This window comes from Ursus americanus, chromosome 26, assembly GCF_024610735.1.
Source record: "Ursus americanus isolate L20-20 chromosome 26, mUrsAme1.1.p, whole genome shotgun sequence".
Lineage (NCBI taxonomy): Eukaryota > Metazoa > Chordata > Mammalia > Carnivora > Ursidae > Ursus > Ursus americanus.
The window spans coordinates 32,454,981-32,469,256 of NC_142152.1; the positions used below are offsets into that span (position 1 = coordinate 32,454,981).

Below are 14,276 nucleotides of genomic sequence, written 5' to 3' on the forward strand. Positions count from 1 at the left end.
ATCTCTTGGTTTAAGAAAGTAACTTGTTCTTCGAAACCCTTCCATTGGTAGAAAACTTGTTTTCCTTAATTTATATGAAAAAAGCTATAATTAGCAGCCCCCAAGCAATCACTCATTAAAAATAAAATCTCAAAACCATTGTTTCCCCTAATAAAATAAACACCTCTATAAAACAAGAGTTGTAAGTAGATAAAGAAAGACTTAGGGAAGACTATAAAATAATACAGCAAAATAACAAAAGGAAATGACACATCAGCATATATAGCTCAAGAAAGAAATGTAAAAGAAAAAGAAAACCATAAAAGAGAAAAAGAAAAGCCACATTGGACACAGTACAAAGAACAGACTTTGCTGAAAGTATGCGATAAGACATGGTGAGCAACACAAGCCAATGAAATAGAAACTAACAGACAATTTAAAAGGATTTTCCAAATAAGCATAATCAGCATTCTCGAAGAAAAGGAAAGTGACTTAAAATATTAATGTTCAATTCATTATATATTTTTATTCAAGGACAATGGCCCATGTGAATATTTTGAAATGTGGAAGACACCAGAAAATGCAGTTATGATCCCTACTGGAGGATAGACCTCGGCTAAGCAGAAACTATGGCACGAGGTCTGGAAGTGAGCTTTGAATCCACATAACTGTAGAACTAAAACAAAAGAGATTATGGTTGCTAATCATAATTATGTTATATATACCCATTAGAAATATAAGTGTTATAAAGCCTGGCAATATATATTTTTTAAAACCATACAGCTTTTATTCATGATAAAATCAATAACGTAAACATTCCGAGAATAGTTAGGCAGCAATTCACAAATCTTTCAAAAATATCTCATTTAGTTCTTATGATGCTTTAATGAATGATCCATCAAGTTATAAGCAAAATGATTCTTTGATGTCTTACGCCCCAAGTCTGTCTTTTTGAATTGGTTGGTTGGTATGGCTTTAAAAAATTAAGGTGTAATATGAACAACTTTTGAAAGAAACTACTCTTGATCTTTATTAGTTTCTTTTGGAAGAATATGGCAGTCAGTGAATTGAAGGTAATGAAAACTTCAGTCATTCACACCAAAGATGACTCTGTCTAATTAGGATTCTCCCTCTCTAGTGGTCTTCTTCTACTGTCTTTGGATATCAGCTTTCTTCTGGGTAACCGTGGACCTAGGAAATGAACTCCATTCCCAATGGTCAATTAAGTCAAACACTACTCCAGCTGTGCAAAAAGTGAGTGTCTAACCTTAGGAACATTATGTAATTTTGTATCACTAACAGCCTTAGCAGCTGATTTTTTCCTTATTCTTGAAAATTGTTGGCACCACTGAAACAGAGTTGTGTGGAAGAGAGACATCTCTGTGTTTTTGGCCTACTTCAATCTACACTCAGAGGAACTATTTTTCTCCCTTATTTGGTTTCACAACTTCATTTAATACTTGTTATGCATCATTAATTTTGTTTTAGGGATTTTGGTACTAAAAATAATAAAAATGAATGTTTAAAATGGACATGTTCAATGAACTAAAATGCCTTGTTTGGCTTAGTCTCCAAACTGTTTCAATCCATAATCCTAGGAAGTATAAGATTTGGGGGCATTTCATATATTTATTTACAGGTTATATGCACACATGCTGCTATACTAATAGAGTATGCACATTATAAGGCATAATATAGAAATCTAGGGGCTCCTGGGTGGCGCAGTCGTTAAGCGTCTGCCTTCGGCTCAGGGCGTGATCCCAGCGTTCTGGGATCGAGCCCCACATCAGGCTCCTCCACTAGGAGCCTGTTTCTTCCTCTCCCACTCCCCCTGCTTGTGTTACCTCTCTCGCTGGCTGTCTCTGTCAAATAAATAAATAAAATCTTTAAAAAAAAAAAAAAAAAAGAAATTCTAAACAAAGATAAAAATATTTTATTTATTAATGGCAAATGATTTTTGCTGTCACTAGAAATTATTAATACTGATAAGAATGTGATTTAATATACTTTATAATTTCCAAATATCTCAGTTTAATCCTTTGTGATTGAGCAATTTGTTTTAATACTTGGTTTTAAGGGCTGTCAGAGATACCTCATGAAGATATGTGGACCTGAGTGGGAAAAGGCCCCATGACACTGAATCTCTTGATTTGTAATTCCACCCTCCAATAAGGAAAAGGCTCAACGGTGTTCTGAGGGTTTTAAAAAATTATTATTTTATTGTTATTGCTAACTGAAATTCAGCTAGTATATGTCTACCTCTCCTGATATTAGTTGCTCTTGAAAGCTTATTAAAGTTACTGAATTTTTATATCTTTAGGAATTATGTTCTAAAACCACTGAAACTTTGTAAGATTTTTTCCCACTGGGTTAGGACATTCCACTTTCAACTTATTGAACATGTAGATGTGAAGGGTTTTAATAAGTGTCACACATCATTTTTTAAAATAGAATCACATTTTCAAAAATTCATTTTCAAAAATGCTCTCCTGGAAGCACAGATTTCTTTTGAGAAGTAGTTTCTCATGCATTGTTGAAACACTGCTTCTATAGGAAAGGGCTGTATTTAAATGTATTTTTCAAAAATACACTTGAACTATGAGGTTGTACCTACTGAAACTGTTTAACACATAAAGGTCAGCAAACATGGACATTTGTCTTTTGTTAAAAGAAAAATGCAGTAACAATTCTCTGTTCTCTCCTTCCATGAGGAAAAAATACATTGATGCTCATTACTCATCTCATCACAAAGTGTATACAAAGATGCTACCATAGTAGCATTCTAGCTGTTCTAGAATCAACTAATAGCGTCCTATGGCATTCTGCTTATGTCTGGCTTTAACTCCTTTGCTCTTCAACAGCTTGCTCGGTAACTTGCTTGTGAATGTTGCAGTAAAAGAACTTCATAAAGGTCACTGTTAGTCACAGTGAGTGCAAATCCTTATTTCAAATAACCTGCTTGATAATTTCTATGGAGCAGGGATTGCTTCTGGTCAGATTTCATGAAATTTTTATCCCAAAGGGGAACACTTTACCTATGTTCCTACTATCCACTCTCTCCTTCTTCCTCTCTATCAGAAACTCAGAGCACTCATGACTACCCAGAGCAAAGAGGACATTTTCCAGTCTCTTTCCCCTTGCAGCTACCCAGTGCTTTGAAACTAAGTTTGGGTCACTAGGATGTAAGGAGAAACAACTGATAGCCCTAAAATGAAGGGAATCTCTTCTGCTCCCTCTCCTCTGACCTAGCTGGAATCCAGATGTGATGGCTGATGTTGAGGCAGCCAGAATAGTAAGAGGAAACGCATCTGAGTCCTTCTGGCCCTGTTGCCATCAAGTCAGCCCCAGACTGCCTGTGTACGTGTGGAAGAAATACGGTACTGTCTTTTTTGAGTTTTGTGATTCTGGGTTTTCTGGTTCTTGCCACAGTAGGGACCATGAATGGATATACTTGGGAACAGCTGATGAAGAGCTCATGCAAAGACTCAGAGAAGACTCAGCTCTGCCGTCTGGTCACATCAGCATGTGCTTGTGCTGTTCATTAAGACCTTCACTCTGCAGCTTCCTAACAGAAACTATATTTAAGCCACTTGCCCATATCGTCAGAAGTCGTTTAAATAAAGGACATAATATAACCATTATGTCTACTCTATCAGGGATGCATGAACCACAACATTTATCAACAACTCTGAAAGCAAATGAATGAGGGGGCCACCATCAAGCAACCTCTACTTTTCTCTTCAGACAACTCAAGACCCACGTGTAACCTGTGTCTGATTAAACACAGATACAGGGGAACACCAGCATCCACGTTAAACATTAATAAAGCTTATCTTTTTTTTCTTGGTCAATATATACATACACAAAGAAGTTCTACTTTTCCCCCTGCACCTCTCCCACCCTTACCAACAAATGTCTATACACACCTCCCTGGTGTGCGAGCACTCCACTATCAAGGGTACACACTGGGAAAAATGTGCATATATAAGTGTTCTCCATAAAACTGAAAACTTGTAAAAGCAAATGGTAAATCGAGGGGTGGGTATATATAAAGATTTTGGTGCCTTACCTGAATACGTCCAGAATAGTCCTTTCTGATAACTTGGGAGCCACCTGCCTAAATGCTTTCTTGAAATCTTCCAAAGTTAAATACCCACGATCTATTTGAAATGAAAATATAAAACATTCACTTACTTCTATAAACCCTATGAACTGTTACCTCAGCCATATTTGTGTGAAACTTTCTTACTCGAAGAAAAGCAGTAAATATAAGGTAATCTGAGATTGTCTCATTGGAAGAATTTAAGAATCTACTAACACTCTCCTTCAGTGGAGATGATCTCACAGATGATCTCACGTAGCTGGTTCTCTGAGTGCCAGGGAATGGACTGCAGACAGACACTGCCATAATGGCATCAGGCTTCAAGTCTATGTGAATTACCAAAACAATTTATTCTTCAAAATTCACTTTTTCTTCTTGCTTGGTGTTAGAATTATAATATATAAATAGATAGAGGGAAAACATCACAGTACCAAAGATGCTGACCCTGGACTCCACGAGTCTTCCCATCCTGTGTGTGATCTATGGGGACAGGGCGTTCAAAGCCACTTCTCTCACCTATATCCAGTGTAAGGAAACAGTTCTTTCCAATCATGTGTGGGTCAGAGTAGGAGTCAAAGCAAAAGGCCTTACGGTTCCCCATACCTTTGTAGATGGCTCATGACCTATATCCCCCACATGGCCAGCCCTTCTGCTATTTCCATTACAATGTAGGCAAATCATAAGTACAGTTACATAACTGTAAATATTATTTGACCCATGGTAAATGTCAAGAGTTTAAGATTGTGATTCAGAAAAAATACACACCAACATCTATGTAATAGCTAATGAATACAGTAAAATAATCTTCCAAGCATATTGATTATTTTACTTACTGAGAGTATGTAGCAACTTTTCTTACTAGCAATTTTTTATACCAAAACAATTTAAAGATACTTACAGTGCCTGTCAAAAGCTGTGAAGATGTGTCTTATTTCATTCCGATAGAGTTGAACTTCCTTTTTTTTCCTAATAATACTTAAAAACTCCTCAAGCAATATACCTAAAAGTTAGAAAAAACAATTTGCCAAAAGTGACCATTTTCCTCAAGAAAAAAAACAAAAACATAAATGAAAAGTGATACATGTCATGAACAAATTTTATCTTAGTTTTTGATGACTAGCGCATATTCCTAAAGATCTATAAAGTCGAAAAGACATTTTGCTGAATGCTAAACAGACCCAACCCTAGCAATCAATAGCAGAAACGGTAGGCACTGTTGGAGTTCACAGAGATTTCCAGAGGATAAAGGAATGATGACCTCAAAAAACTGTAACATTCTTCCCTCTAAAAGATGTAACAGACAGGCCCGAAACTACTTATTAAACAAGGTGTCCTAATTTTTCTTTCCTTATGGCTCTTTGATCCCTTTTTTCCTAGCCAGATGTCATTATGACAGGTTTTTTTTCCAACTGGGAGATCGGGGCGAAGACATAGTTTCTCAAAAGTCAATACCAATTGCACACCAGAGATAAAGGTGGAGAGAATATTCCATAAACAATAGAGCTGGCATCGTCCCCAGCCTTGGGTACACCCCACCACTACTCGGCAGCCTTGGGCTCTGCTTCCTGTGATTCTCATAAAAGAGCCCAGCGTGATCACATGAGGTTGGATACCGTGCTTACAATGTCTATTAAAATGAATTCTAATGTGATCTTTGTAGTAGGTTTAAAGAGTAGAGCCAAGAATTTAAACATTTTAGTGAACTGAGCCCTAAATATATAAAAAGAGCAGTTCATTTTAGTAACTCAGAATTTCCATTACAAAATGGATCACTATTTTTAAAAATAGCTCCAAATCATACAATAACCACGTGCTAATTTTTAAGAACTTGCACTTTTGGTAATACTGAGCTGTATACCTTTCCGAAAATAGTTCCAATGGTTTCAAACAAATAACATAGAAAATAGTTTTCTTAAGGGAACCTTCCTGCAATGTTGGTAGGAGTGAAAATTGGTGCAGCCACGATGGAAAACAGTATGGCAGTTCCTCAAAGAATTTTTTTTTTTTTAAGATTTTATTTATTCATTGGACAGAGAGAGAGACAGCCAGCGAGAGAGGGAACACAGCAGGGGGAGTGGGAGAGGAAGAGGCAGAGGCAGGCTCCTAGCGGAAGAGCCCGATGTGGGGCTCGATCCCATAACGCTGGGATCACGCCCTGAGCCGACGGCAGACGCTTAACCGCTGTGCCACCCAGGCGCCCCAGTTCCTCAAAGAATGAACAGAACTACCATCTGATCCAGCAATTCCCCTTCTGGGTATTTACCCAAAGAAAACAAAAACACTAATTTGAAGAGATATCTGTAACCTCATGTTCACAGCAGCACTATTTATACCAGTCAAGATATGGAAGCAACCTAAGTGTCCACTGATGGATGAATGGATCAAGAAGATGTGATACACACACACACACACACACACACACACAATAGAATACCACTCAGCCATAAAAAAGAATGAGATCTTGCCACAACATGGATCCACCTGGAGGGTATTATGCTAAGTGAAATAAGTTGTAGACAACACACGATTCTACTTACATGGAATCTAAAAAACAAAACAAATGAATAAACAAAACAAAACTTGAGAGATACAGAGAATAGATCAGTAACTACCAGAGAGAAAGAGAGAGGGAGTGGGCAAAATGGGTACAAACTTCCATTTATAAAATAAATAGGTCCTGGGAATGTAACATAAAGCATGATGACTACAGTCAATAATATCAGATTGCATATTTTAAAGTTACTAAGAGAATAGATCTTGAAAGTTTCATCATAAGAAAAAACAATTTTGTAACTCCATATGATCACAGGTGGTAACTAGACATTGTGGTGATCACCTCACAATACATACACATACGGAATCCTGTTAAACACCTTAAACTAATATAATGCTATATGTCAATTACACTTTACTAAAAAATAATTTTATTTCCCAAGTTTTTCTTATTTGTAGTTAAAGATTTAGAAACTTAAAAAGTCAATCTATCTTTATGTTAAATGCTCCTTTTACGACTCTTTAGGACACTGTGTGCCACACAGTGTTGAGCTCTGGAAACAGAGGGGGAAAAAGGAACACACATGATTCCAGTACCAACAGAGTTACTGTTCTAGTGCAGGAGACAGTGATTGCACAGGTCCGACTGCACATGCACACGTAATTATAAATCATGGTGTGTGGATAAGGGAGAAAGCAGGAAGTTACAAAAGGATCACAGGAATCCTCCTGCAGAGTAGATTCTGATGAAGGAGTGCTCTCTAGTAGAGGGAATATTTAAGATAAGACTTATGACAAGAAGCTACCAACTGGCTAAAGGTGAGGAGGAAGAACATTCCAGGAAGTGGAAAAAAAAGCCAAGAAGGCAGCTGCATCTACCCTAGGCAACAGCGTCCACCTCCCAGCGCATCCCAGAGTGCCTGGAATGTGCTCGGTAAACATGTGTTATATGGAATTAGTGCGTGCAGCCTTTCCCCCCATCACAGCTAAGGATACACGCAGGGATGCAGCTCTGCTCTCATCTCAGCACCTCTGAGACCAGAGAACATATCGAGACCACTTGCTGAGGATAAAATTGAAGTCCAGACATGCCACGTTCCCACAAGTTCAAATCCATTAACTTTACTTTCATGAACACCAAACGCTCATCAATTAGATGGCATCTAGATTAGCTGAAATTCCTGAATAATATATTCACTGATCTCAGCATGCCCTAGGAGACCCTTTACCATCTTGCCCAGGCTACCTTTCCGGCCCCCCTAGCAAACTTCCTGAGGCCTCCCCAAGGCAACAGACCCTTTCATACCTTTGGGCACATTGCCTGGAATGCGCTTCTCCTTTTTCTCCTACTGAAAGTTTACCTCTCCTTTCATATGCATTAACTCTTCTTTGAAGTCTTCCCTGATTTCTCCCAGTTGAGTCCCTTTTCTGTAACCCAACAGCCCTCTGTTCATAACACAATTGATTTTCTTTTTACATCTATTAAGTCCTATGGTAATTATTTGATCCCACGTCTGCCTGAGAAGCACTGAGGGGAAGCACTGTACATGGTTTAAAATTTTATCCCCAGTGTTTGGCATCATACCAGGCACATAGGAGGCAGGCAATACATGTTTGTTGAATAAGTACATAAAGTAATAGGAAGATGTTATTTCTAGTTTTCAGCAAAAAGCATTAAAATGTATGTTTTAAATGATCTCATCACTCTGTAAAACTAACGCCAAAAGGAGGTTACTTTCTATTCACCTAGCCAGCAAAATAAACCATCATTTTAGAAACTCTAATTTCTTAATACATAGGATATAGTAAAAAACAAAAGAAATCCAAAGAGAAAGGAAAGGCATGCATAATATTTGCTCTTCACTTATCATTGCATCTGATTTAGGGAAATGACAAAAAAAAAAAAAAAAAAAAAAAAAAACCCAGGACAATTCCTGGTTCAATGTGTGATTCGCATTCACACACACACACACACACTCTCACACACACACACACACAAAAGTACTAAATTACACATGCAGAAAACTTATTGGTATTTGGAGCTATAAAGCAATTAGGTCTTTATTTCAGAATATTGCAGGATAAAAAGCAAACGTTCTTTAGTTTTTCCTAGCAGAAAATGTAGATTTCAATGGAATGTTTACTCCCACTTAAAAAGGACAACAATCTCATAACACAAATAACTCCATATACGTAATCAAGTTCTTTTACACTATTTTCCCACAGGATCATATACCTTGTTTTTTAAAGTCAACATTCTAAGGGTCATCAAGTAATATTAACCCATGAAAACACATCCCCACTGCTCCCTCCACCCCCATGCCCTTAATTTGTCTGAATCCTCCACGGCAACACATATCTAAGTGCAAGTCCCTTTTCTACAAAGGGCAAAGTTTCATTCAGCTTGGCTCTCACGCTGCAGTAGTACAACCACTTCCCAAAGCCAGTGCATAACGGTTTGCTATTCGTAAAGCTCTGAAATGCAAACACATTAATGTAAGTTTTATACATCTTGCTGCTCTTTACGTGGCCTAGAAATAAACAGTTTCGACTACTAGCTCCACCTGCTGTCAAAATATTTAAACCTAAAATCACCTCTTCCCAAAGACTTTCAATAATTCTATTGCCATCAGATTTCATACTCAATGACAAATGCATTACCTGTGTTCCCCCCGAAGTGAAAGAATATGTTCAGAAAATTCTAATTTCAAATATGATGTTGGGTCTCCTATGGACATTGTTCCACTAATAACAGCTACCTAAATACACTTGACTGTAGTTACACATTAGGATTGTAACAACATCACGAACCACACAGACCTATGTGTTTATCTGAGTTTATTATTATCTACAAAAGGTGTTCAGAAATCACCTGGGTAGTTGGACTCTATCAGTAGTTTGCAGACTTTTTTTTTAGCTGTAGGAAAGGGGGTTCTTTGTGAAACAAGAAAGTCTGATGTGTAGAGGAAATGAGGGAGAGCTATTTTGTTTAGAGCAAGGTGGCTTACACCATTCCCTGTCCAGCAGTGGCCCTGGAAGTGCCCCCACAGGACCTGGGATTGGGGACCGTCCATGCCTGAAGACCACTGGGACCAGTAATTTTTACAAATCCTTCCGGACTCTGCAAGTCTATGCATTTTCCATACCGCTGGAAAACACTTCTTTCCATTTTATAAACTACTCTTAGCAAAATGGACTCTTCCCCTGTTCTATAAAAAATATATATATTTTACTTTGCAAACCGCTTAATATATGTGATATAGATATACCATGTACAGAGAAAGACTAGGAATGTTATCTTTTCTATTTTTTTGTTTGTAAGTAGTTTCCTAGGAGAATAATCATCTTTTACCACAGGGGTGGATATATTCAAAAAGTCCAATAAAACTATATAAATTTTTTGCTTGAAAGTTTCATTATGTATATTTTTTTTTTGTGGTTCACAAAACCAATGACCCTGAGCTTCAGGGCCAGTGCACACAGAGAAATCCTCTTGAAAATGAAGTCGTCTAGTTTTTGGCTATTACAGTGAGCTTAAATTAGAAACTGCAATAAACCTGGGGAGAGTGAAGGAGAAAACAATAAAAATGCCAGGTTATTTAGACTGTAAGTCTGGTCCTAGATTTAGGAGAAAAGGGAGGGTTCACATTCATTGTGCCATATATTAATTTTGTGGGGGCTTAAAAATGCCTAAAAATGAGGTTTTAAAAGGATTGAGTGGCTTTTTAAAAGGTATAATGCAAGCCGTCTCTAGCATGAGAAATAAAAATTCAGATTATGACTTCTAGAGGCCATGAGGGGGGAAACAATGGACAAAATGTGTTCCCATAAAAAGACTGAGGACAGAAGGCAAAAGTGGCACCAACAATGGTGAGATGTCCCTTATGTTCATCTGTTTTCTTTCTTTTTTTAGAGAGAGAGACAGCGTGCAAGCAAGCACACGTGCCCAGAAAGGGAGGGGAGGGCAGAGGAAGAGAATCTTAAGCAGGCTCCCTGCTGAGCATGGAACCCCACTCTTGGCTTGATCCCACAACCCTGAGATCACGACCTGAGCCAATATCAACCTGAGCCAAAATCAAGAGTGGGATGCTTAACCAACTGAGCCACCCAGGCATCCCCATCTGTTTTGTTTCTTAGGGTAAAAAAGAGAGAGAGAAACAAACAATACAACAGAGCCTTAACTATAGAGAACAAACTGACGGATGATGGAGGGGAGGTGGGTGGGGAAGATGGGGTAGATGGGTGATGGGGATTAAGGAGGGCACTTGTTATCATGGGCACGGGGAGTTGTATGTAAGTGATGAATCACTAAATTCTACTCCTGAAACTAATATTACACTGTATGGTTTTTGTTTGTTTGCTTTAAGATTTTATTTATTTGACACAGAGAGAGAGAGCACAAGTGGGCAGAGTGGCAGGCAGAGTGAGAGGGAGAAGCAGGCTCCCTGTGAGTAGAGAGCCTGACATGGGGCTAGATCCCGGGACTTGGGGATCATGACCTGAGCTGAAGGCAGCCACTTAACCCACTGAGCCACCCAGGCACCCCACACTGTATGTTAACTAACTAGAATTTACATAAAAACTTGAAACAAACAAAAACAATTGTGAGCTCTCACAGTAAAATGGATAAGTAAATTCAGAGGACTAACATTCCCTCCCACCCCCCACCCTCCCTACTCCCCCACCCCCCCTTCCTGAATGAAAGTAGGGGAATAAAGAGAAAAGAATCTATCTTAATGGAAGAAATCAAGTTTTACTATATCATTGGGAGGAAAATGAAGAATAAAAACAGGTTATAATAGAATAGAGAAATATGAACCAATAAAACCTTACTTCTATCAAACATGGACAGGAATTGTGACTTTTTTTATTGTGTACATCTCCTGCTCATAAAGCGTCAGAGGTTCATCCTCCCCTTCGTAGTTCAAAATCCTGATACGTTATTTTGGCATTTAAAGCTTCATTATTCCTTCTAGGCAAAGAGGTCCTCAATACCCCTTCTTAACTCAGCTTCCATCAGGGTAGCTTACTCTGCTGAACACAACTCATTTACAGGTCGACACCCCAAACTCCTTGCTGGTGCGAGAGGTAAAAATATTGCAAGGAGGGTGGATTCTGTCATGGCAGGACTCATTACTAACAGTGTGAGAGCTGATAGCTTTGGATATGCAGATCTGGGGGGTGGCTGGGCGGGGAAGAGGGGGTCTTCTAAGCCAGGATCTGGGAGAAGTCTTAGCCTCTGATGGTGGGCCCTGGGGGAAGAAGGTCTGAGAGAGAGCGTGCACAGGGGTGGACTGCAGACAGCCCACACAGAGGAGACAGATGGCCTTAACCAGGCGCTAACCAGGCCTTTCCCATCGCTAGCTGTGGAGAGGGAGGGCTAAAGCCCTTCTCTGTACTTAGCAAATGCCTCAGCATTTGACAGGACACCCGACGTTTATATGAACATGCAGTGTGCTGGGTAAGCAATCCGTGCTGAGCTCAGCCTCCACAGCAGCGCGGCAAAGCACGGAGAGCACCAGGGGCTGGGGGACAAGCACGCAGATGGCATCTGCCCTCATTCATCTCATTGAGTCCTCTTCTTTGCTTCTCCACCTTTGCAAATCCCACCCATCCTTTCCCCATCCAGCTCCGGCCCGCAACTCCTGTCTCCCTCCTCTTATCTCTTCGAGGTTTTCCTGTCCACAGTAATTATTTGACTTCCGGCCATAAATGAAGTGACAATACCCTTTTATCTTCCCTATCTTTGGTCAGTGTCTGTGTCTCCTAATTCTTTTCTACCCTACAGTGACACTTACTCAGCATCTTCTAAATGGGTAACGAAATAAATTAATTTAGGGGTCCTACGATTATGATTGCAAGATAAGGTAAGCATAATGTGTATGCATTTCCTGATCACAGAAAAGAACTAAGAGGTCAGTGAAATCTGAATTCAAACCAATAAAACCTTGCTAAACCTGTTCTACTTGGTTGCTTAGGTAGGAGCCCCAAACAAGAAAACATACACATCTAAAAAGGGGGTTTACAGTAGAACTTAAAACACCAGAAAATGGACAAATTTGGGAAAACAATACATTTCACGATCAACTCTTGGGCTCAAAACAACTCAAATGATATAGTAATAGATAGAAGTATATAAGCCAATTGGCCATTAAGCTCTTCCACAAATTGTTTTCCAATTGAACTAACACTGGAGAGCATGACTTAGTCAAACAGTCCATAATCACCACTATGATGAGTCAATTCCTTTGATTTTTCCATTGTTTAAGCTGAAGGTTAAAAGTTCCTGGAAAACTTCTTCTTTAAGTATGCAAGTGAAATATGTTGTTTTCAAAGGATACTATGAAAACAGGAAGGGGAAAAAAATCTGGATCTAATCACCTAGTGAAAAGAAAATTCTGAAGTACTCTTTTTCCCTAGGCATATTTGATTAAGGTTCCAGGATGAAAACACACCGACAGCTGTGTGAGGATTCAGGGGGGCAAAATTCACGCAGTTCTTATTCACGGCACTTGACATACTAAGCAAAAGTCCCCCAAATCTTATTTGTTGTTATTCATATAAAATGCTCAACAGTTTATCACACAATGAAGCCAAATCACTGGATATCACACGTGGTCTTTCTTTGCCCTTTGTGGAGCTGCTGAGACATGTTTGGCATTAAACCACTGGCCTGTAATGAAGAAAGTTTAAGGAAGAGCCTTACAAAATTCACTAGTGTATTTACTCAACAGTTTGTGAACATCAATGGCTACTCATGAGCCTCTCTTCCATGTGACGTCGGGAAAGAACTATATTAGGGAAAACTGTCTCTCTAGAGAACTAGTTTCTACTGCATGGACGCTAATCACTGGATTGTCATTCCCTATTTGTTCTGGACGTTAGGTAGCTCAGAACCAAATCTGACATCAACCTCTAACAGCAGTGGAGACCTTTCTGTGTACTGATCCACTCCTGATGTCAACTCATTGATGGAAGTTCCTGGGGGAGTGAACACTGGCCTTAACTCTGTCACAATGACTAGTACGACCCATGGCACTATTAAAATCCATGGAAGGGTTTATCAAATGGTTGAGAGGGTAAGCTTGGAGATCAGACCACTGTAGTCTGCTACTTAGCTAGCTGGGCCACCCTAACTTAACCTGAGTTTCAGAATGTTAACTTATAAAATGAGGATAATCTTGATAGCATAGGCGTATTAAAGCGAACAATTCATGCGTGGTGCTCATCACAGAGTCTGCATGTGGTAAGCGTTCAGAAAGTCATAGCTGTAATTATTATCTATAATAAATATTGTTAACACATGGAGATATACTGCAAACAAATAAAGAACCATCAAATGCCAGGATAGAGATATTTTATTATTCCTCTCCAGAGCCTAATTTCCTCTTTCAAAAGAAGGAAACAAGTAAGTTTTCTAGGTCTCTTCTAGTTGAAACCTTCTTTTGTTCTCTATACCTAAAGAACGTATGAATTGCACCACAGACAACAAGGGTTATTAGGAAATACAACCCTTTGAAAGAGGTAGCAACGTACATATTAGAACCATCCCAACAGTGATCTGCTGCTTCTTAAACAAGAGGCTTGATTTTTTTGTCTCCCACTGATATAATTCCTTGTTTTTGGTGCCTAAACAGTTTTTGCTGATACCTGCTTGTTAGACATTAAAATGGCTTCTTGCTACTTGTGGCTACCCTCAAAT

General features: G+C 38.9%; 1 protein-coding gene across 4 annotated transcripts in view; it reads right to left on the bottom strand.

Annotated features, from left to right (window-relative positions):
• EFCAB11 (EF-hand calcium binding domain 11) overlaps positions 1-14,276 on the bottom strand; it is a 143,449-nt gene that overhangs the window by 122,245 nt on the left and 6,928 nt on the right. For all 4 annotated transcript variants that reach the window (XM_087856178.1, XM_045807649.2, XM_087856177.1 and 1 more), the window contains 2 exons: positions 4,980-5,081; positions 4,049-4,139 (listed from right to left, as the gene is read on the bottom strand). In XM_087856178.1, the coding sequence (XP_087712304.1) occupies positions 4,049-4,139; positions 4,980-5,081 (193 nt within the window). The remainder of the gene's footprint in view (positions 1-4,048; positions 4,140-4,979; positions 5,082-14,276) is intronic.